General features: G+C 43.0%; 1 protein-coding gene across 4 annotated transcripts; it reads right to left on the bottom strand.

Annotated features, from left to right (window-relative positions):
- Positions 1–541: 541 nt before the first annotated feature.
- On the bottom strand, positions 542–20,006 carry Dusp11 (dual specificity phosphatase 11 (RNA/RNP complex 1-interacting)). 4 transcript variants are annotated; one of them, NM_028099.4, is made up of 9 exons: positions 19,712–19,941; positions 17,490–17,565; positions 16,858–16,989; positions 11,645–11,768; positions 10,579–10,639; positions 8,788–8,834; positions 8,292–8,367; positions 7,892–8,071; positions 542–6,050 (listed from the first exon to the last, which is right to left on the bottom strand). In NM_028099.4, the coding sequence occupies exons 1-9, from the start codon at positions 19,807–19,809 to the stop codon at positions 5,879–5,881; spliced, it is 966 nt and encodes a 321-aa protein (NP_082375.4). In that variant the 5' UTR covers positions 19,810–19,941; the 3' UTR covers positions 542–5,878. The 4 variants fall into 4 exon arrangements, 3 of the variants coding, with proteins under 3 accessions (NP_082375.4, XP_017177243.1, XP_011239778.1); XM_017321754.2 differs by lacking the exon at positions 19,712–19,941 and having other exon boundaries at positions 548–6,050; positions 17,491–17,564; XR_001785172.2 differs by lacking the exon at positions 8,788–8,834 and having other exon boundaries at positions 2,750–6,050; positions 19,712–20,006.
- Positions 20,007–23,953: the final 3,947 nt, after the last annotated feature.

Consider the following 23,953-nt stretch of genomic DNA (forward strand, 5'->3'; position numbering starts at 1 on the left):
GGGCTATGCCTTTCATCTGGGATTAAAGGTGTGGTGGAACACACCTTTAATCTGGGCTACACCTTCTGCTGGAGACAATATAAGGACATTGGAAGAAGGGAGTCTAGCTCTGGCTCCTTCGCCTGCTTGCTGTGTGAGACTGAGTAACTGCTAGATCCTTGGACTTCCATTCACAGCTGCGACTGAACCATTGTTGGGAATTGGGCTGCCGACTGTAAGTCATCAATAAATTCCTTTACTATCGAGACTATCCATAAGTTCTGTGACTCTAGAGAACCCTAATACACCAACCAAAACCAAAACCCCAAATCAAAACCAACCAACCATAAACAAACAAACAAAATACCAACAACAAAAACCCAACCCAATCAACCAATTAAAACAAAAAAAGTCCCAAAGTAGACAGTGACTTCTGAGAATACCTTACACACACACACACACACACACACACACACACACACACACACACACACACAGACACACACACACACACACAATTAATTGCTATTTCTTGTTGGTAGAATACAAGATAGTACACCTGTTTGGCAAAGTTTGATAATTTATTATAAAGTTAAACATACACGGCAGCATTCCACTCCAAGGGGAGGGGGAAGGAAAGATGTTTACATAAAATGCTATATAAAAAATTTATATTTAAAATTTAAATTAAAAAACCCCTACAGAAAACCTAAATATCTTTTAACTGGTTGATGATTAAGCAAAGTGTGAGACAACCATATACAAGAGCAACTCAGCAACAGAGGGAAGCGAGACCTGTCGATCCATTTTGTAACACAGACCTTAAAGCCAGTAGCCAAACAAGAAACCCCACTCAGAAGCCCACATCCTAATTTCACCTGCACAGCATTTTAGAGATGGTAAGAGGAAAACTGTATCAGTAGCTGCCAGGGGCTGGGCTGATGGGAGGGGCTGTGACCCAGAGAAAGCTGGAAGGGTGGAGTCTGGGGCTGCGGTAAATTCCTTGGTCAGGGTGCACAAAAGCCTATCCTAGAGAGGAATTTGTTGTAGTTTCTTTTCTTTTAAAAAAAAGTTATTTCAGAGCTAATGACCCTCCTTCCTCCAGAATTAAGGGAGACCACTATATAGCATATGGAAGTTAGTTCAGAATGCATGACAGGGTGTTATGCTGAGACATGGGACTTGCATAAACAGTCATAGCTGTCCTCACTGTTAAAGTGAATATAATCTTAATCCAGATTCTAAAATTTACCCCCATGTCATGCAAATATAACCTCAAATGAAACCTTAATTATTGATAAATTGTTATGTCGAAATAACTGATAATGGTATTTTCAAATGCTCCAAGTTTTTGTGGTATGTCAAGTCAGGAAGAGACCAGGTATATCATTCATGTGTAAGGTCAAACCATTAAGAGTGCATGGCTGCCAGATCCATAAGACACTTGAGGTCCTCCAGGAAGCAGGTCTTGAGGCGAGGATTAAGAACTAAGTCACTGGTGTTTTCTTTGACGTACACATACATACAGAATGGTGAGGAAAGGTCTTAAGCAGGAAACAGCAAAGCCACGTGATACAATATGCTGCCCTGCTTCAGTAAGCCAAGAACACGCCAGGCTCCCTGGCATGACAGTCTCAGTCTGGACTTTCTCTGGAAGCTCATTAATGAAACTGTACAAGTGATCTACAGCAGAACAGGAAGAACGTCGTCTGCTTGCTAGGCGCCTCCTGTCCTCTGCAGGGGGAGTAGATTATCCACCTCACTCTCTGGCAAGCAGCTCAAGGAGCCTGATGCCATGGCCTAGTGTGTCCCATCCCCCTTTAGTTGAAAGTGGGGTTTCATATATAAATAAATAAATAAATAAAAGAAAGGCCAGAGGTACCACGTGTGACCAGTCAATGCGTCCCACTTGGCTGGGAATGTTTTTTTTGCATTTTCATGCTAAGTTTTCTCTAGGTAGCTCTGGCCGTCCTGGATCTCCCTCTGTAGACCAAGCAGGTCTGGAGATCTGTCTGCCTCGGCCTCCCAAGTGCTGAGATTAAAGATTTAGTTTGGGATTTTAAAGACACATTTGCAAAGATAAGACAGGGTGTATCCTTCCCTGCAAAAAGGTACTGTCATACTGTGCTACTTGACATGGTGGCACAGAACCTGAAGTAGTATTTTAGCACAGTGTACACAAAGTACACTGTAGAAAAAGAGATCACTCGCTGGGGCAGGCTTTCTAAAAAGTGGTTCATACATGGATGCCTGGCTCAGATCACAGCACAGATTACAGCCAAAGAACAACTTTCAAGACAGACTGTATGGCCACAAAATGGCTAGTATTCAGACAGAGGGTAAACAAAGGACTTGAAAAGTCAGTTTACGGCCAGATACAGAAAGCCTTGGCAGTCCCTGCCCCAAGGCCGTAAGCCATTTGTCTCTTCCAAGAGGAAAGGAACACAGGAATTTGTTTTCTGGGAAGCTGTAAGTTTTGCTGGAAAGGCTATTTAATTAGGATTCCACATGGGACCTCCCTCCATAATGTGAGTGTAGCAAACATGTAATAGTCAAGATATATACTGTAGTTATTATTGTTTTTAAAGAAAAAAATGAGTTAACTCTTAGAAATTAAAATCTAGAGCCAGGCAAGAGAGCAGGTACCTGACGTCCTACTTGCTCTGGAGCCTGGGGCAGATGACTGCTGGAGCCCTGGAGTTCAAAGCTAGCCTGCGGAATATACTGAAGCCCTGTGTCTGTTTTTAAAAAATCATGTAACATACTTAAATATCAGAAAATGCTTTATCTTTTGTATTTTTATTATGTTTATACAAATGACATATATAGGTCTGAAGAAGGCTGGAGGCACAGCTCAATTACAGAGTACATGCCTGGCATGCTCAAGGCCCTGGTCAATCCCAGCATCTACAACCCCAATGTATCAGAAGAAAAGTGCTAGATAGTAACACGAAAAGGTTAAATAAAAATAAAAACAGATAATTAAATCAGATGTAATTTCAGGAAAGAAGTCCAACATCCTACTAGAAGCTGCACTAGGGTTAGGGATTAATGCTAATATAATAGCATTAAATAAAAACTTCTTACAATTTGCCATATTGAAAGGACTCAGCTGGTATATGTCATGGTGGATAGAAAATACACTATGACATGTGAGATAAAGACCCTAAGACTTCAAGAGAAGAATTACAGGTCCCAAAGATCTGAGATTAGGAGACAGGGTTTCAACAGCCAACAGCAACCGTCTGAACACCATGAACTAGGACTCTGAAAAGTGCCTACCTACTGCTCATCAAAGGACAGGAGCAGAGAAGCAAACAGATCCACTTCTGTGGCTCGGCTGTTACACCCTCCCAGCCCTGAGAGGCTGCTGAAGGACATAATGAGCAAATGGGAAATTATAGTCATGGAAGTAGAACCCTGGGACCCAGGTTCTAAGAAATAAATGACAAGAGGGAAGAGAGCTCAGATGGGAGCTTTGCCCCACGTGTAAGGAACAGCCAGTTTGCCTCCTATGGACAGTTGTGTTTCCTCAAATTGCTGGTAAAGTTCTAAGCCCCAGTATCTGAAATATCACCGCATTTGGGGAGTCTTTCAAGAGGCAAATGAGGTCTCCACAGTGAGTCTGAGTCTAATGACCTGGCATCTTTGAGAAGACAGAGCTGGCGATGCATCTCAGCGTATCATAAGGGAAAAAAGGAAAGGGGGGGAGGGACGAGTGGAGGAGATGTTAAGACACAGAAGACCGCAAGAAGACAGTGAAGTACCAGTCATCTACAAGAAGAAATTCTTGCTGACTCTATCCTTCCCAGCTTCTAAAACTATGAGACACAAAAAGTTCCTATAGATGTTCTCCCTCAGTCTGTGGTACTCTAGCATGGCAGCCCTACCAACGAGACCTGGCACCTGACTGGGGCATTTAAAGAAGCTCCAGAAAAGGAGTCAAATCAAAGGGCGCATCATTCACTGAGACGGTTTATAATGCTATCAGATGGAGAAGATGAATTTGTGACATAATCAACAGAAAATGGCCAAATGAATGAGGCAAAAACGTTAAGGAAAGAGGAAGGCCAGAAAGAACCCACAGCCATGAACACGACGCGCGTGATGACCACACTTATCTAGTAACTTCATCAAAGGCTGCAAAGGGCTGTGGAGTGAGTGGGTAGGCTGAGAGCTAAATCCTCATTTGCCAAAGGAAGAATTCATCAACGCATGTTATCATAAATTGGAAAATGAAGCAATGGTGATCTGTAAGAGTATTTAAAAAAAAAAAAAGGAGGAAAATACATAGCATAAGAAATCCTTAGGCGGGCTACCTCTGAGACTGACAATCAAGAAACATGCAGGGTGCCTTTCCATGGGAATTTCAGGAAAGCTACCTGAGAAAATATTCATGTATGTTTCTAAAGTAAAATATAACTTAAGAATACTAAATAGACCACTAGAAACTTTAAAAAAGAAGTGTCCTTCCACTAGGCCTTTGTATTGTGTGACATGGACAGAAGCCAGACGAGTGTGTAAGAATGAAAGTTAGTTATGAGTTATCCAATGATAAAGGTGGTTTTCACTAGGTGTTGGCAATCCAATTCCTGGTAGAGGAACAGGGCAGGTGGCAGGAACAACTCCTAACCGTGGCAGAACTCACGCAGTGACCCTACCTGGCAGTGTCCTCCAGAGGCTGCTTGTCAATGTGTTCTTTGCACCGTCCAGACTGGGTGCATTCTGTACCTGTCCCAGCTTTGTCCTCTTTTGGTTCCTAACTGTCTGTTCCAGTTTCTTACACTGGACAATACACTGACCCAGTATATTCTGGGGAAGAATTCCTCGGGGGTGGAGTGGGGGGGTCTCACAACAAGAAGCACTTTGAATCTGTTAATGTGATGGGTAGAGAAAAAGCCATCACTGGAGTGCAGAGCAACTTGACTAAAGTTTGGGCAAAATTAGCTGCAAGCTGGAATACATGATCTGCCGGGACTTCATTAGGGAAAAGTTCCCTCCACATGTTCATACATGAGAGAGAAAACTACTGTGCATAGCAAAAACTTGCTGTGGACTTGATGTGTTATGAGGAGCAACTTCCTGAGTGAGTTCTAAGGACAAGTAATTAGCACCTCCATGTAGCCTGAAGTGTGTCCTAGAGAAAGAGCACCATTCTAGTGTGGGAGGCCAGTGGACAGAGATCCTGAATTGAGGTCCTCGGAGTCAGTATAACCCTCAGCTTTCCCAGATATCCAAGGATGTCTGTTCAACCTTTAAAATCTACAGAGGGTTTCTAGCCTCCTGGATAGTTCTACCCTGTTGGTGGCAGTTACCCAACTTGGCAATCAACCAGTACCTAAAGTTTGAACCTTCTCTGTGTTAGATGCCTTAGCTGGCAGGTCAGCAAGAAGCTGGTCAAATCCCAACACTGACCACCAAGGAAAAAACGCTGATCAGAGTCCCACGAGGACAAAGAACAGGTGCAAAGAAAAGAACTGTCCCCTGGCTAGAGTTTTAGTAGAAAATTTGAACAGTCATGGAAAACACACCCATAAAGATTGTCAGTAAAGAACATGTGGTAAAAACACTACGAATCTCTGCACCTACACAACACATTACAAGCATGAGCAAAGGAAATATACAGGGAAAACAGAAGGCAATTTAGAATTTGTTATCTATTCAGAACTCTGAGAAAAGTTGAGGCCTGGAATGGAGGTGCTCTAGACTGCCGGAGCCACCGCGTCCGCCAGCACAGAGCAGTGTAACATATATCAGGACAGTACAACAGTTTGAACAGTTAAAAATGTTCAGAAAGTTTTCTAAATTCTTTTGACCTGATTTTATTAAATTCATTCAGCTGTCTTCTGTCCAGCTCTGGTCTCAGGTGGCCCTGACGACAGTCCAGCCACAGCGTGCCTCACAGGTTCCATTCCCAGTAGTATGGGTAGAAAGGTCTCTGGTAACTCTCAGCAGTCCACTTATTTGGCCTCGCACTCCAGAAGAATCTTCTTTGTGAATAGTCCTCTCCGGCTGGACCAGGAGGAGGGACAAGGCCTCTCTGGTAAACACTCTGATTTTGTGACCATTTTCTTAAACAAGAAGCAATAAATCATTATCAAGATTAACATATAATAACAAGCTTCATAAAATATTACAGACACTCTAATTTCACTCTTTCCTCCCTGGATGACCCAAGCAGATAATCACTTATCTTTCTCTTAAATTTGTATGAAATGGAGCTGGGATTGGGGAGATGGCTCAGTGAGTACAGCTCGTGCCAGAGACATGGGAGGCCTTGGGGGCTGCATCCCCAGAACCCACAGAACGCTGAGAAACAGTAGCATGTGTCTGTAATCCCTATGATAATATGGGAGGATCCCTGAAGCAAATACAGAAGTGGATGCTCACAGTCATCTATAGGATGGAACACAGGGCCCCAATATAGGAGCTAGAGAAAGTACCCAAGAGCTGAAGGGGTTTGCAACCCTATAGGTGGAACAACAATATGAACTAACCAGTACCCCCAGAGCTTGTGTCTCTAGCTGCATATGTAGCGTAAGATGGCCTAGCCGGCCATCACTGGGAAGAGAAGAGAGGCCCCTTGGTCTAGCAAACTTTATTTTCCCTAGTACAGGGGAACTCCAGGGCCAAGAAGTGGGGGGAAGGGGAAGGGGAAGGGGAAGGGGAAGGGGAAGGGGAAGGGGAAGGGGAAGGGGAAGGGGAAGGGGAAGAAAAGAAGAGAAAAGAAAAGAAAAGAAAAGAAAAGAAAAGAAAAGAAAAGAAAAGAAAAGAAAAGAAAATCTCCAGCTCAGAGAATGGAAATTAAGGATGTGGTCTCACCCATGATTGCACATAGTGTGAATGGCAGAGTAAGGAGACAAATTCAAACCCAGCCTGACTGGTACAACCCTCAAACGCTCATAAAAACCTAAGTTAAATTAACACCAAAACATTTTGCAAGCTAGTTGCTAATTTTATGTAGCATCTTGACTAGAGAGGAACAGCTACAGAGCTCATGAGGCTTTATTTCTGCATCTGTCAACAAGAGCATTTCCAAAAACGATTGCAGCATGAACAGCAGAGTGAGTAAAGAAGGCCTAGAATAAAGAAGGCCTGCTTGCATGTGGGCGGGCACTGATCACCTATCGGGAAAGCGGTCCCAGTACAAAGAACAGCACAGGCGAGCCTGCCCTCTCCTGCCTCCCACTCCCATCCAAGGCTCCTCTGGCTCCTGATCCTAGAGAGAATCACCAGGCTCACCCTGTTAAAGGCCCATCTCATCTACCTGCCCACCCTCTCTCCTCCTCTAGAGAATTCTAGCAGACAATTTTGACTGAACAGAGAATTTTCCCATTTCCCAACTGAAATTCTTTTATAACTTAATCTGCTCAAATCATGTGTAAATGTCTCTCTTAGGACTTGTACTCTCTTCCCCTCAGCCCTCTCTCTCTGAGACAGAGTCTCATGTAGTCTATGCTGAGTCCAAGGATGGACTCCTGACCCTCCCGTCTCTACATCCCAGTGCTGGGAGCACAGGCACACTACCCTGCCTGGCTTTGTATTTGTTCTTTAAATCGCAGCCTTCCTTATTCCAAAAACTAGAGTCTTAAAGCACAGGGATAGACCTCAGAGATAGAATCTTAGGTCTCGTCCCTAGAACGCAGATTTTATCTTCTAGTAGACCTATCTAACTCCTCTTAGATTAAGCTAACTAAAATAAATAGATAAATAAAGTAATAAAGTAACATTTCCAATCTTTAGCTGTGTCTGAAGAGCTACACATTCCCCATCCAGTGTTTGATTTGCTAAGCAGCATGACTGACCCTGATCAGGAAGGAAATACCAACTGCTGGTCATTATCACAACGGACTTTCCCTTGGCTTAACAGACAGTTTCCACCTCGGCTCTAAAACGGGAGCAGCACAGGTACCTGAGTGAGTACGGTGAGCTCTGCGTCTGGTGCTGGAAATGCTGGGAAGGTGCCAGATGACCACCACGCCGGTTTTTCCTAGGCTTTTTTTTCACAGGTTTGTTGTTGGTGTAGACTTGCTCCGTAGGATCTGCTGAGTCTTCAAGGCCATCTGTCCTAGGTGCACTAACATTCCGGTTCCTGAAAAGGAAGTGTGCCACAGCGTCACCAGACTCCAGTTCCCGTGGCCAGTTTAGTAACTTTGTATTTTGATTTGTGAACATTTGATCTCGTTTCCCCACTCCTGGCTGTTTAGGTTTTACTCAGAAAGTGAGCTCGCTGCCAGGGAAATGTGCCGCTTGAATTATACCTAAGAGGCTTCCCTAGCCACAAATCTCGCCTAAGAAAATGCAAGACTTACTTTCTGACATGACGTTTCTGCAGGTTTTCAATGTAGTTCTGCCTTTCTATGCAGTGCCCCCGGCAGCTGTTGAACACTGAGGAGCAGATGAAGATGAGCCGTTAGAAACAGGGGCACGAGAAGGAATCTAGCCCAGAGCACGCAGACCAGAGCTCGTACTCACTGACTGGTCATAGGCTGGCACAGCTCACTACTGCACACATGTTCCTCATAAGCTTTGTGGCAAGAGGCTGCCTTAGACTCTTCCTATCCTTGCTCTTTCCTCCCTCTGGTGCTGGAGACCACACTCAAGTTCCATACATGCCGAGCAGATATTCTGCCGCTGAGCCACATCCCCAGCCCCACAGGCAACTCCTTCCTTCTCTCTCTTCTCTTCCTCTCTGTCATCTTATATTGCATCATATTCATTATGTTTTCCAAAAACTGAAAAGTGGTTCTACCATTTCCACCTTTTGCTTTTATAGGAAGGGAAAAATCGTGGCCCCCTCATACTTACATTCAATTGCATCATCTGGCCTCATGCCTTCTACATCAATCAAATATCTAACAAAACAACATAATTCGGGTCACTTAAATATACGAAAAGAAAAAAATCAAAACAGGTCCAATTTCACTTACAAGTGGAGACATACAAATCCTAAGAAAATACTACACATCTAATCCAACAGGCACAGAATGACATGCCATGACCATACACCAGTCCCAAGATTGACTAATTTAGAAATATATTAATAAAGGTACTTATATTAATATAACAATATAATTAATAAAGGAAATGCACGACCAAACTGGCAAACGTTTAAAAGGTAGATTCAGCAGTCCTTTCCACAAATGGCTTTGTGAACTAAAACCCAGGAGGCTTCCTTCATATTACGGAGTGTTCATCAGTAACCAACACACAGAACAACTGGGAAATAGTGATGCAGCCAAACGCTATGGGCCAGAACAGGAGCTACTGTCACTGTCACCCACTTTTCCTGATTCTCACCTTCATTTCCCCACCAGCGTCCTGACAGTGATGACAGCATGCTTCTACCAAAATGACCTTGACACCCGGTCCAAGTGACCATCAACACTTCAATTCATACAAAAACCTATGAGTCCTGCCTCTGCCTCTGTTGAATATTCTTTACTCAGCAGAAATGGATGGGGTTCAACACCCCCCCACAAAGTGCAACAACAAAAAACCCAAGCAGCTGAAACAGCACTTTGCATGGCCTAGCACTGACTCAATGCCATACTTGCCGCATCGCCCACCGCCCCGGCAGTATATGGGGTCCCACTCTGGGCTCTTGGCTGAGCCTTAAGACCATAGTCTCTTCTGTGCCCTTACTCAGCCAGTACTAGGTAACCTTCAGAAAGTCACTGAAACCCTCCTCGGAAATGTACTGTCTTTTTGATGAGACAGGTCAAAGCCTCCCTCACGAGGTACCATGTTCCTTACTCCGCAGCACTGACAATGATAGTTCGATACTCCTCTTCCTATTTTAATTATTCTAGTCTTCCTATTCCTTCAGAGGCAGGTTAAATAAGTATCTCTGCCAGCCCCACACTGCTCACACAAACTATATCTCAGTAAGTTGGGCGTGGGGGCGCACGCCTTTAATCCCAGCACTTGGGAGGCAGAGGCAGGTGAATTTCTGAGTTTGAGGCCAGCCTGGTCTACAAAAGTGAGTTCCAGGACAGCCAGGGCTATACAGAGAAACCCCATCTTGAAAAAAATAAAAAAAAGAAAAAAAAAAAAGAAAAAGAAAAAAGAAACTATATCTTTGTAAGGATTTTTTGTGTGAATGAACATAAAGTCACACAGCACAGCAATTCCTTAAGAAGCACCAGAATGCACCTGAACTTAGCGCACAGCTGATCCAAAGACGCTCAGACCATTTTAATGTTTTATCAACCCCCAAACTTCTGACTTGTATGTTCATCAGCATGCAAAAAAACCCAACCAACCAACCAACCAACCAAACAAACAAACAAACAAAAAAAAACAAAAACAGGGTAGCCTTTAAAAAATAAGGTCTCCAAATACTTCCACAGGAAGATTTCTACGGCATATTAAATTGCAAAACTGAATGTCTATTGCACTTTAAGCCACTCAGCTATGCTTATACCTGCATCTGAGAAGTCTATAATGGTATTGCTGATGGCAGTCTCTGGGTAGAGGCAACACTGCTTTCTACTTAACCCATTTCTATTAAGTTTAGATTATCATTGTAAAACACACACACACACAAACACACACACACACACACACCACTATTTGACTTTTGGGTTGGCAACTCACCTGCAAATGAGGTAGCCAGTCCTATTTAAGCCATGGGTGCAGTGGACACCGATAAGTTTGTCTATAGAATAGGAAATGCAGAAGTAAGAAACAAGATACACCAAAAATAAGTTCTACACTATTCTGAGAAGTAAGGCTTACAAGTTACCAAAATATTGCAGCTATGTTGAAAAGTAAAGTGGCTTTAAAAACACGTTATCAAGAATTATCAAGAATAACCTACCAAAAGCTCATCATTGTGGGTATTTTGCAAGTACTGGTTAGATAAAATGATGCAGAGTGTAGAGGTAACACCAGGTCGAATTAAGACGAAAGAGAGCTGTCTTAATATGAAGAGGAAACTGGAATGTGTGTATGTGTGTGCAATGCTGAAGTGTGAAACTCATGTAAGCCATGCAAGTGCTCTGAATTTAAGCTACAGCCCTCAGTCCGGCCTCCACTTGTGACAGTGAATAAAAACCACAACTATACTCAAGATGGAAGGACAGCAGAGACACCGTCAATATTTTTGACAAGGACAAGTTTCCTGGCCCACTGTGCTGCTTCCTAGTCTCTGCCTTCTACTGTCTCTTTATGGAACTTTTGGACCCTGTGTTTCTAATCTTCTACCCCTCACTCCTAAGCTACAGGGAAAGGGAAACACTTCCATTATACTACACAGTTCTCACTCAAGTTTTGTTTCTGTGTGGCCAACAAGAAGAAAAACACTTTATTACTACCAGCTGACATTTTCAAAGACAACAGACCTAATATTAGGTCAGTAACAATATCAAACTGCCCTGGAGAGACGGCTCAGTGCTTGGGAGCACATCTGCTCTTGACAAGGACCCAAATGCAGTTTGCAGCACCCATGATGGATGGCTCACAACTGCTCAGAACTCCAGCATGATGGAATCTGATCCCTCTGGACTCAAGTACCTGCATTCGTATGTACATAGCTACAAGCACACACACAGAATTAAAAATAAGAGATTCTTTAAAAAGTCTCTAAACCTATTCAGAATGTACAATAGAGTCAGACAAGGAAAGCAAACAAACAAGCAAACAAAAAACCATAAGGACTTACCATTGTTTTTATTTTTCTTTAAAAATTCTTTAACTGCACATTTGAATTGAAAGATAGTGTCATTATCAGGTATTTGATGACCAACTGTAAATATTTTTATGTAAGAAATAGTTTCTGGCAAATCCTAGAAAGCAAAACAGAGACAAATATACATTACTTCATTTGTAAGCAGATAGTGAAAGATGTGAGGAGCCTGAATATAAACTCATGATGATGAACTCGCTATGACAGCGCTTCTGACTAAAGAGCTACTTCTTACAAAGCTGTTTCAACCAGGAAACAACTTGTTTCACATTAAGACTATAGGACAGTCACTAGGTATACGGAACACACCAAATTCAATGTGAATAAGGGTGTATATGTGGTATGATTAAACATTATGTGAACAGTTCTACCTAATAATTATTTCACTCTTCTGTGCCTGCACAAAGAGGCAATGAGCTGGGCAAAAGGAGCCATGACTAACAGACAGAACCGGGGAGGAGGGGCTGGAGAGATGGCTCAGAGCTCAGCGGTGCCTGCTGTTCTTCCCGCGGACGCAGTTCAGTTCTCAACACCCATGTCTGATGGCTCACAACAGCCTGTAACTCCTGCTCCAGAGGATCGGGCGCCCTCTTCAGACCCAGCCGGCACCTACATACATGTGGCAGACACTAACACAGAAAAACACAGATACGCACACAGATACACAAACACACACACACTAAATCTCAGGGAAAAAAAGAGAGGTTAGATGAAAATCTGTAACTCTGGGTGTAATTGGAAAGCACTATCGTGAATTTTACAGAGTTCCTGGCTCTTTCTACAAAAAAGCTTCGGAACAATGTCGTCTATTAGCAATAAATACACTCCACACTCATATATCTGAAAAAACTGTCAACACTGAAAGCAGACCAAGCTTCGAGTCAGCTTGGGACAGGAAATAGCTAAGATGAGCCTGGAACTTCTTTCATGCAGACAAAGTGACCACACGTGATCAGGGTATCTTAAAAGGCTAGCACTGAGAAATGGTTTAATCTAGCCGAGGATCAATCGGCAGCATTTAATAGCTACCTGGGGAGGGAGATCAGTTTTCCTCAGGAGTGTGGCCCTGGGTAGTTGGCCATGCTCCAGTAGATGGCTTTAATGCATGTGCACTTGAGCACCACTAATTTTGGACTTGGTGGATTACTTTTAAAAGGCAAAGTGGGGGTGGGGTAGAGAAATGGCTCAGAGGGTTAGAGCTTAAGACCTGGGTTAAGTTCCCAGTACCCACACCAGGCAGCTCACAGCTATCCGTAACTCCAGGTCTAAAGGGTCTGACTCCTCCTTCTACCCTCCATGGGTACCATCAAGCATGTGGTGAACTTAATATAAAAAACACATAAAAAAAGAAGACACGGCCGGATGTGGTGGCGCACGCCTTTAATCCCAGCACTTAGGAGGCAGAAGCAGGTGGATTTCTGAGTTCGAGGACAGCCTGGTCTACAGAGTGAGTTCCAGGACAGCCAGGGATATACAGAGAAAACCTGTCTCGAAAAACAAAACAAACAAACAAAAAAAAAGACATGACATTGGAGTGTAAATCAGGAGGAATTAGCTGTGGTACTGGAGTAATTGTGATCAGAAAAGTGTATTATATGTGTATGAGGTTCTTAATAATATTGTCTGAAAAAGGTTTTAGGAGCCAAACTGAGAAGCCCCAAGTATCCAAAGAGAGGCCCTCCACCTGTGCTCCAATTCAAAAAGGCAACTACAGGGGCATTTGTAATGACAGAAAAAATTTAACTAACAAAATAAAATCTGACTAGTCACTATTGGCAGGTATCAGGGAGCCAAGCTATTCTTTTGAAAGCTGTCACACAGAGGAAAGGATCCTGTGGACATCACCGAGTAAATAAACAAACAGAAACTTCATTAAATAAAACATGAACGATAAAATTCACCTTGTAAAGCCTGGTAAGGTGGCATACACCTGTAATCCTAGACCCTGGGAGGCTGAGGCAGGATAATCTTGAGTTTGAAGTCAGCCTGGGCTACACAGCAAGAGCCTGTCTCAAAAGAAAAAAGAAAAAGAAGATCAACTTTTTGAAGCCTCAAAGGAATTAATAGATCAGTCATTAATTAACTAGTAATACCATAAGAGACAACCACTCACTCTATGCCCTCCTAACTGAAGGATACATGACCACTTGTGTGAAAGCATCTCACAGCAGGCATGGTTGTACACCCTTGTAGTCCTTGTGTCTCAGTAGGCTGAGCACAGGAGTTTAAGATCAGTCAGGGCTACATAACAAAAACCCATCTCGAAATATACAGAAATGCTCAAAATCGCCATGTTAAAAGGAAAATTAGGCTCACAGTTAAGAGCCTTTACTGTTCTTGAAGAGAATGAGGGTTTAATTCCCAAGACCCAGAGAGCCAATCACACTGCCTGCAACTCCAGTTCCAGTGGATCGGACACCCTTTTCTAAGTTCTGTAGGCTCCAGCATGAATGTGTTGCACATAAACTCATGCCAGCACACACACACACATTAAAACAAATAAAGACTTTTTAGAAAAGGAAATCAAGCTGGGTGTGGTGGTCCATGCCTGTAATCACAGCACTTGGGAGGCAGAGGCAGGAGGATCAGGAGTTTAAGGCCATCCTCGGTTTAAGTTTAAGGCTGGGCTATATGAGATACTAACGAAAGAAAGAAAGAAAGAAAGAAAGAAAGAAAGAAAGAAAGAAAGAAAGAAAGAAAGAAAGAAAGAAAGAAAGGAAGAAAGGAAGAGAGAGAGAGAGAAAGAAAGAAAGAAAGAAAGAAAGAAAGAAAGAAAGAAAGAAAGAGGAGGAGGAAGAGGAGGAAGAAGGAGAGGGAGAGGGAGGGGGGAAGGGGAGGAAGAGGAAGAAGAAGGGGAAGGGAGGGAGGGAGAGAGAGAGGGAGGGAGGGAGGTGGGTGGGTGGAGTGCTATATAGTTATAATCCCAGCATTAGAGAGACGGAGGAGGAAGATCCTGAGTGTTAGGTCAACCAGGGATACATACTAGGACTCTGTTTCAAAAGCTAAACCCCAACAAAACAATAAGGAAGAGAGGGAAGGAGGGTAGGAAAGGGAAAGGAAAGGGAAACCAGGGGTTAGGGGATCAAAAGGAGGGAGGAGGGAGAAAAGGAGAGAGGAAAGCAGAATCCTGAATCTGGCTGTGCCAGCCCACTGGCAGAGAGAGAACTAACCAGCGGTACTAGCACGTGGAGGCACAGAGCTAACATTTAGATGGTACAGCCTGGCTGGATTCCTCAAAGCAAGAACTCAAGGGAGGGACAAAAAGAGAGAGACACGGACAGCAATGTGTAGACTTAATCAGAACTGACAGACAACCAACTGCAAACTAACAATTCTTATGACAGTTAGGAACTATCAAGTTGTGTATCTGATATAAAAGAACTGATGTTAAGGAAAAAGTATTATATCTTAAATACACATACCAAAGATATAGAGATGAATTCTATAATATTTGAGTTCTTTAAAATAAGACAAAGCATGCTGTGTGTGGTGGTGCACACAAGCAATCTCTGCACATGGAGGCAGGAGTAGGCTGCCTTTGTGGGCTGGAGACCAGCCTGGTATACATAATAAATTTCAGGCCAGCTAGAGCCACACCATGAGACTCTTTCTCATGAAAACAAAACAAAGAATAACAGTTCCCCCAACCCTCCCGCACCCCAACATACACAGGGGTAAGGGAATTCAGAAGACAGCATGGGGTAAAATAGATAGGACCATATCTATTATAGAACATATGTACATAACTTAATATTGAGCCAGAAAAGAAAAAGATTCTGATATATGCTTTAATAAATGTCAGAGACATAATTACTAAAACCATTCAGTCACAGAAAGGCAAGTATTACATGATACTGGGGCTGGAGAGATGGCTTAATGGTTAAGAGCATTGGCTGCTCTTGCAGAAGACTTATGTTCAATTCCTAGCACACAACAGTTCACAACCATTTGTAATTCCAGTTACACGGGACATAATGCCTACTTCTGTCCTCACAAACAACTGGTATGTCTGTGGTGCACATATATACAAGCAGGCAAACATTCATACAAATAAATAAGAATAAACCTTAAAAAAATTACTCCACAGATAACTGTAACTATCCTAACTCATCAAAGATGCTTTTTTCCTCCTGCAGCATACAGTTTACAAAAAGCCACATCTAGCCAAAATGCAGAAAACAATTGACTGCGAGCTGCTCAGCCCTAACTGATACATCTAAATACAACTCTCCCATCTAAGGTTCTGAGAACAGCTCAGGAGAGGGAGGCAGAAATATTATAAGAGCTCAAGGACCAGGAGGTCAGCTGCAAGATTATATTTCATATGAATGTCAAGGAAGGCTACAACAATGAAATGTCAACACTATGAGTGCTTACACAAGATCTGAACAGTACCCATCAGCTGCCATGCCAACATGGATGGGAGGAACTGCAGAGGGCCCTACCCCTGGATAAAGAACTACAGGCAATTAAAAATGTCTGAGAAAGGGAGAATTACTCTTCAGATATAAGTACCGTCAAGTGGTCAGCCTGAAAAAAGCCACACACACAAGCAGAACTACACGGACTCAGCAGGCTGCATTTGTTTACTTGCATGTACATGCAACAATAATACAGAGTAGGAGGCTATGGATGTGAAGGTGGGGTAAGGAGAGGTTAAAGGAAATGACAGAGTTCTATTTTAATTAATTTAAAATTTAAATGCATGTTACATTGAGCTACTTCTGTAAGATACCTAGATCAAGGAAATTCATTGTAATAAAGCAGATAAGAGGTTTACTAGGGGTCTGGCATATAGGAGAAGGGAGAATTAATGTTCAATGGTTATAGAACTTTTGCTGATTAAAGAGACTAATAATAATTACTACATATTATAGTTTAATTCATGTCGCCAACCTAGTGTGTATGTGTTTTGCATTGCTGAAGACTTATGTAGTCCAAGGTGGCCTTGAGTTTGTGATCCTCCTGTCTTAGACTCCTAAGATCTGGGATTATAGCCATTAACTACCATCCATGCCTGGCCTCCAATCTCATTTCTACATGAAATTAGGAAAACTATTTGCTCTTCTTTAAAAGTTAGTTATTGCTACCCATGAATGAAGTTTAGTCTTTGCATCAGCATAGGATGAAAACTGTTAAATTACTATGAATTTTGGGTTTTTTTTTTATTCAGTCAGAGGGCCACTTACCTCTACTTTATAATAGCGCTGAGTATATGTTAAATCGATTATCAATCCAAGTTCTTCATTTTGTTCTTGTATTTTATTAAACAGATCCAAAGGGGAAAAGCATTCTTCTGGCATAAGCTTTGCTTCAAATTTCTGTCAGAGAGTGAAGAGAGAGCAAACCCACTTGAAGCCCTGTAGCACACGATGCACTTACCCAGCCCCCTGAGGTGAGGACAGTGAGACTCAAGAGCTGTTCCTGTTCCCCTGGAAGCTCGCAACATCTCTCCTCCATTAGTGGGAAGAGATGCTCACTTCAATATATACATATTCCTGTGTTTGTGTCTCCCTGCCTGAAAAACTTTAGAATGTCCTATTCAACATTAAATAGGTAAGAAAACAAAAAACAAATAGAAACTTGTTCCTATTTGCCTAAGCCTTAAAATCTCAATGCAATTCACAAGTGAACACCTCCCTCCATTCTACTGAATTTCCAGCACAGCAACTACCATATCAAGACAGTGAATACTGAATGATCTAGCTTAGTCAGGCTGACACAAAATATAACACATTATAATTATTCTTGATTGAGAGCCAGCATTCTCTCAATCAAGAATTGATATTTCTGAAAAGATCCTAAATTAATTTTCACTTACTTTTTGCAAAGGAACTTTGAAAGCAATGAAACGAGTCCCAGGCATCCGCTGCCCAACTGGGAGATAGTCTTTCCACCTGTGAAACAGGGTATTTGTTAGTCAAACTGAATGCCAACCTTGTCTCCAAGAATAAGGCTCCGAGATACTGGGCACCTAACACATACAGAATGTCTCTTAACCTATTTATTCCACACAAGTAGCAACCTACTATGTTTCTTTCTGTCTCCCCATCTTGAAAACAGATACAAGACAACAAAAGAGCACACAGGTCTCCACAAACAATATCTAAAACCTAGAAATGCCATAGCAGAACAGCCTAACAAACCCAGCCTCGTGTCAAATACTAAGGTAATATTAGACATGAAAATAGAAGGGGGGTTATGACGGAGTGGGAAGGGGGCTAAGGGAGGGAGGGGCAACAAGAGGCAGAAAAGGAAAGACAAATAGTGTATATTTCCCCTCCTGTGTGGAATCTAGTTTTAAATATATAATGTACATACATATAATATACATATATATAATATATACATACATACATATATATATATATATATATATATATATATATATATACACACACACATATTTGAGACATGAAAACTGTGGTGAATTATTTAGGGGGAGGAAAGAAACTAGCAAAATGTGGGCAGGAGAAAGGGGAAGGTGTATGTGTGTGGGTGAACATGGGCAAAGTAGAATGCCATACATATAGAAAATATCATCATGAAACTCATACTTTTTATGGTAACTAAAACTATTAACCAGCAAGGAGTAATGAATGCCTACACACTGGCTGACAGACCTCAAATTCAATACTTTCACTGCATATTGTTTTTAGTTTCCACACCAGTGAATCAACTCAATATGTAGAAATCTCCCAGTTCTTACAACCCGAAATTCAGTTCAATCAGAAGTCAGTGTGGAGAGTCACAGCTGAGTTGGTCTATGGCCATGAATTACAAATAAGTCCGGTTCATTCACATCCCTGGAGTAGAGAGTGAGCACAGAGTGGTGACAGACTGGAGACATAGTGGGCCCCAGAGCAATGGAACCTAGTGTGACAGACCATGACAAGAAGTTGGCTTCTTATTCTTTTTTTTTGTTTTTATTTTTCAAGACAGGGTTTCTCTGTGTAGCCCTGGCTGTCCTGGAACTGCCCCGAAGGTTTTTATTCTTAAAGTCAAGCTTTATCTTACATCTATGAGCTGTCTCACAATTACTACTTGATATTTATCTTGCTTTATCTCCACAAATAAGCAATAGCTAAAATTATTTTTAATTTTTAGTTAACAATTTTATATCCAATAGATAATTTAATAATGAAATAAGCTACATTAAAATATCAATAAACAATTTATTTATAACTTACTTATACTTTACTTAGTAATTAATAGTTAAATAGTTAACTATAGAAGGTATGTTAAAAATGGATTGTCCAGTGGACAGACAGCTGTCTTCTGCAAGCTGTCAGGCAAGTTCTACACTGGGATGATGTTGGAGGTTAGCTGACAGGATCTAAAGATATCCACTCTGGGAAGGGAGAGAGGCCATCACGTCCATCCTGAATTTTAGATAGTGCTCATTTGTAGACATAAAAAAGAAGTGCTTACTGAAGTCCGGGAAGTCGGGGCAGAGCATTCTGTCGATCCTGAGTTTTAGGTATTGTTTATTTGTGGAGATTAAAAAAAAAAAAAAAGGATTTGATGAATTCTAGGAAGGGGAGAGGCCGGTCTAGCCACGTTTTTTGTGGAGATGAAATCGGAGAGGGGAAGCAAACAGCCGCAAGTAAAGGGTTCATTGCACCAGTGAGCAAAATCCTAAAACTAGCCCTTGGCCCAGGCAGGGTTAACTCCCTCAAAGGACACCTCCGCTTTCCGAATCCTGAAAGCAAGAGAACCCCTCGAGCCGGTACCGAGTGAAGGGTGTCGACAGCTCGGGCCGGATCCTGGCACAGCGCCTACACAAGCAGAAGCCTGTGGCTTCGGAGATCAAGGGACGCCTCAATACAGGCAGCCGCGCCCCACCGCGCACTTCCGCCCAGGCCCGAGCTCCACAGAGTCCTGTCGGGACAGACCCAAGACCCCAGAATGCGGGGTGGGGAGGTGTGGTGGGGTTCGGCGCGGAGGACCCTGGGAGGCGGCGGGGCGCGAGGCCAGGGAACACTCGGAGACTCGAGGCCACCGAGGCAGCCGGAACGCCAAGCCCGGAACCAAAGCGCTTACCTTTCGGGGATGTGGTTTCTGCCCTTCTTCTTGGGTGGGGCACAGGCAGCAAAGTCCCGGCCCCGTCCACGACCATGTCGGCCATAATGCTGGTTCATGTGGGCGCAGAGATGCCGCCCACCCAACGCCAGGCGTGCCAGAGCGGCCAAAGTGGCGACTTCAGGGAGGCCAGAAGAGGCCGCGGGATCCAGAGGCGCCCGCAAAGGAACGCGACGCGTCGACGTCTCGCTAGGGCGCATGCGCCTTGCCCCGCCGTGCTGACGACACACGTCGCACTGAAAGTAGGGTTTGTCAGCCTGCCTTCGGTTTCGACTGTGCTGCACTTAGCTGGAGGCCGGTTTTGTAGCTATGTGAATAATTGCTAGCGCTGTAAGACCCCCGATGCTGGGCCTCTGCTCAAGTCCTGGGATGAACTGGCCAACACCCCAACATCTCGAGAGAAAAGATGCACCTGATGCAAACTGCAAGAGGTTTTATTATCAGCTAGCTGAGGAGAAGTCCCTCTGTCGTGCAGGGCAGAGGAGTTCAACCCCGAGCGGTGACATTAGGGGACTTTTAACAGCTAGCTGAGGAGGTAGGAGGAGTTGGGAGGAGAGTTGGGAGGAGTTGGGAGGAGAAGTGGGAGGAGTTGGGAAGAGCTCTTCTGGGCGTCCTTGGTGAAATTTACAAGGCAGGAGTGGGGAGTGAGTTCTTTCTGAATTTTTATCTCCGTGTCCTCGGCACAGGAAGGCAGGCATCTCTGGTTGTACAGTATAGAAACAAAAAGGCTTTTTGCTGGCTATAGAGAACAAAGAGCTTCTTTCTAGCTGTATTTTTAAAGATCAGGGAAAACAAGCTTGGGGAACATCCAGGGGCTTTACCTTCCAGGGAGAAACGCTCTAAGTTGGGGTCTCATAGCGCCACCCGAACTGCTCCAAATGAGGAACAGACAATCCAGCCCCAACCCTCTGATCCCTGCATTCTTCGTGAACGTTGTCAATTGTTTACATTTTGTATATACATGATATTTGCTTTCACACGGGTGTATCTTTTTTTTCCGCCAAAAAGAAATAAATCAAAAGTTTTATACAACATATTTCTCCTTATTTGATATATTTAACATATTTCTCCATCCATATATGTGTGTATAGTGTCACAGGCAGGGAAACATACATATTCTTCCTAATTTTGAATGACACAGGACACTTATTATAACCAACATAATTAAAAATACCAACTTTTTTTTTTCTTTTTCGAGACAGGGTTTCTCCGTGTAGCCCTGAATGTCCTGGAACTCACTCTGTAGACCAGGCTGGCCTCGGACTCAGAAATCTGCCTGCCTCTGCCTCCCAAGTGCTGGGATTAAAGGCATGCACCACCATGGCCCGGTCCAACTTTTTTTTTTAAGATTTATTTATTTATTATATGTAAGTACACTGTAGCTGTCTTCAGACACACCAGAAGAGGGTATCCGATCTTATTACAGATGGTTGTGAGCCACCATGTAGAAATGAAATTGCTGGGATTTGAACTCACAACCTTCAGAAGAGCAGTCGATGCTCTTAACTGCTGAGCCTTCTCTCCAACCCCCCCCCCAACTTTTTTTTTTTTTTTAAACCATTCCAATATTGAAATTCCTCTACCTGTTTGGAGTTTTTTTGTTTTAAGGTAAGTTCTCATTATGTAATGCTCTGTGATCTGGAACTTGCTTTGTAGAGTAACCTACCCTTGAAATCACAGAGATCGGCCTGCTCCTTTTTCAGCTCTAGAATTAAGGGTATGGGCCACCTTAACCTGATTGGAGTTTTTGTTTGGTTTGGTTTGTGTTTCTGATCTACTATTACAGAAAACACTGTGGTGTGAACATTCCTATAGGTGTATACTGCATCTGAATACCTAGACAAGAAATTACTGGGATGAAATACACTTTTAAAAAAGCAATTCATTCTATTTGTCAAAAATGCTGTCAGCTCACCTTTCCATCCACAGCCAGTTTTACTGATATCGCTTTGCCAGGTGTCACAATAGCTGTGGACATCATGGCTTTATATTTTAGCAAGCACCAAAAATAACCCTGAAATAAAAGAGGAGCCCAAGTCTGAAGTTCCTACACAATCTCAGGACCCGTGCTTGCCGGGGACATCTGAATCGTACAAGTGGAAGACCAAAGTACAGGGAGGTCATCTGCAGAGAAGTGGACTAAGTCCCAGATTATAGAAATTTATGACAGCAAATTTTAAAATAAGCTTAAACTTTTAGTTTGAAATTTCTAAATGTAGCTTATATTTATTTTTCATAATATTTACAATAATTGTAAGGTGAGTATTCTGACAATAATGCTTGATAAGTCAAAGTGTAATTGCAAGATACATACTTTTTACCTCTGGATTCTAATGCCTGCAAGGCTTATCCACATTCTCCTATGGAGTTGTCTGATGGGTTTACACCAAATAAGTCAGTGGAGGAGGGCAGGAAAGACAAGAGGGGCAAGCTAACGTGACAATAATACAGTAGCACACCAGAAGGGCAGAGGGGCTCCTCTTCACATAAACATCGCAGAGGCAGGATGGAATGTAGGGAGGTGAAACCCAGAAAGATTGTTGAATGGAAATTTGAAGTAGTCATGGGGATTCAGAGTTGGCTGTTTCCTGCTGAAGGGAAGCAGAGGGAGTTAAGAGACTGGAGAACAAAGCTTGGAATGGTTTAGACATAAAAAATAATTAAACAGGAATGAACAAAGAAGCCTTGTTCTCAGTAAGAGCCCAGCTAGGAAAAAACTGAGAGAAGCTCAGCTTATTTTGACTGCCATGAATCAGGAGGACAAAGCAGATCGCCCCCTCTTCCTTTTCCACCTAGCAGACCAGAGCATTTCCCTGGCGTGATCTGGGGAATCAGGGTGGGGCCAGTTCATGAAGCTCCTTGGCCTGCCTTCCTTGGTGGATCAGACATAGCTGGCTGGACTCATTAAGAATTCTCAGCTTTTGTCTTCTCAGACCTATCCAACCCGGGGCAGCCTTCTTGTCCAGTGTTGAGTTATATACCCATATTGGGCAGCTAAGGATGATGCCTGAATCGGTCTCGGTGATGTGTTCCTCCAAATATAAACAGAGAGTATGTGGGATGTGGTTCTGGGAGAGCAAAATGGCTCTATGGTTGAGACCTGTTTATAAATGAAAGAAAATCCACTAATTGTTTTAACTGGCTCCCGGAAAGGCTTCCTTGAAGCCCTATACTCTGAAGAACAGAATTTGCTCTTTAAAAGATATGGAAACAATGTTGCCTATTTTCTAAGAAAAGACCTCAAGAAGTCTGAATTTGAGGGCTGGAGAGATGGCTCAGTGGGTAAAAGCACTGACTGCTCTTCTGAAGGTCCTGAGTTCAAATCCCAGCCACCACATGGTGGCTCACAACCATCTGTAATGAGATCTGAGGCCCTCTTCTGGTGCGTCTGAAGCTACAGTGTACTTAGGTATAATAATAAATAAAATTTGTGAATGCAAAGACCTCTAGAGCAGAATGAGATATGTATGATCCTTTCGCTGGGCTTTGATCCTTTCACTGTGTTGCTCCATTTCCTCTGAATCCAAACTCTGATACACAGAGCTCGCAGCTCTTGGAAGTTTATTTCTTCCTTCTGCTGCTTCTCAGCCCTAGACCCCAGCATCCTTAAACATCGGGAAGTGAGTTTTCCTTTCTCATGGTTGCTTAGGTGCTGAGATAGACTTGGGTATGATAGTTACTTACTAAATTAATGAGGGTGCCTGGCCTTGATGCCTTTAGCTTCTGGCTCCTATCACATTGTAGAAGGCATGCGTTGGGATCCTGCCTAGCTGAGTTGTCTCCTATGTCCCTTGGTAATATTAGAAGGCTGTGTGTGGTGACTGTTGGGTTATGCACAGCCCTCTGATAAGTGTCTCACTCACAGCTACCTAAATGCCAATATCTAAGCTGTTTGTTTAAGCCAAACTCTCCCCAAGAGCCACTTTGCATTATGGTCTCCAGGTCACAGATGTCCCCGGTGCCAACTCTGCTTCCTTTGTGTTACTCCAGCTGGACTTGCTCACTGGATTCATCTGCGTTGTCATTGCATTGGTGTCTTATCTTCTCTGATATCCTGAGGAGCAGTCTGTGGTATACACACATCTGTGCTGACCATTGGCACGACTGGAACAGGGTTAAATCTCTTTCCTCTTTTTTTTTTTCTCTCTCTCTCAGAGTGACCCAGTCTCTGTCTCCTATCATGAGAGCAAATGAAGAATTCAA

This window comes from Mus musculus, chromosome 6 (assembly GCF_000001635.26).
Source record: "Mus musculus strain C57BL/6J chromosome 6, GRCm38.p6 C57BL/6J".
NCBI classification, from domain to species: Eukaryota; Metazoa; Chordata; class Mammalia; order Rodentia; family Muridae; genus Mus; species Mus musculus.

Excerpts from the sequence above, each read along its gene's own strand:
- Dusp11 (NM_028099.4), bottom strand. The coding sequence starts at position 19,809 with ATGAACCAGCATTATGGCCGACATGGTCGTGGACGGGGCCGGGACTTT. Across the intron at positions 16,990-17,489 it reads TCAAAGTTCCTTTGCAAAAA|AAATTTGAAGCAAAGCTTAT; the intron begins GTAAGTGAAAAT and ends ACTCTCTGACAG. Across the intron at positions 11,769-16,857 it reads AGCGCTATTATAAAGTAGAG|GATTTGCCAGAAACTATTTC; the intron begins GTAAGTGGCCCT and ends TTTGCTTTCTAG.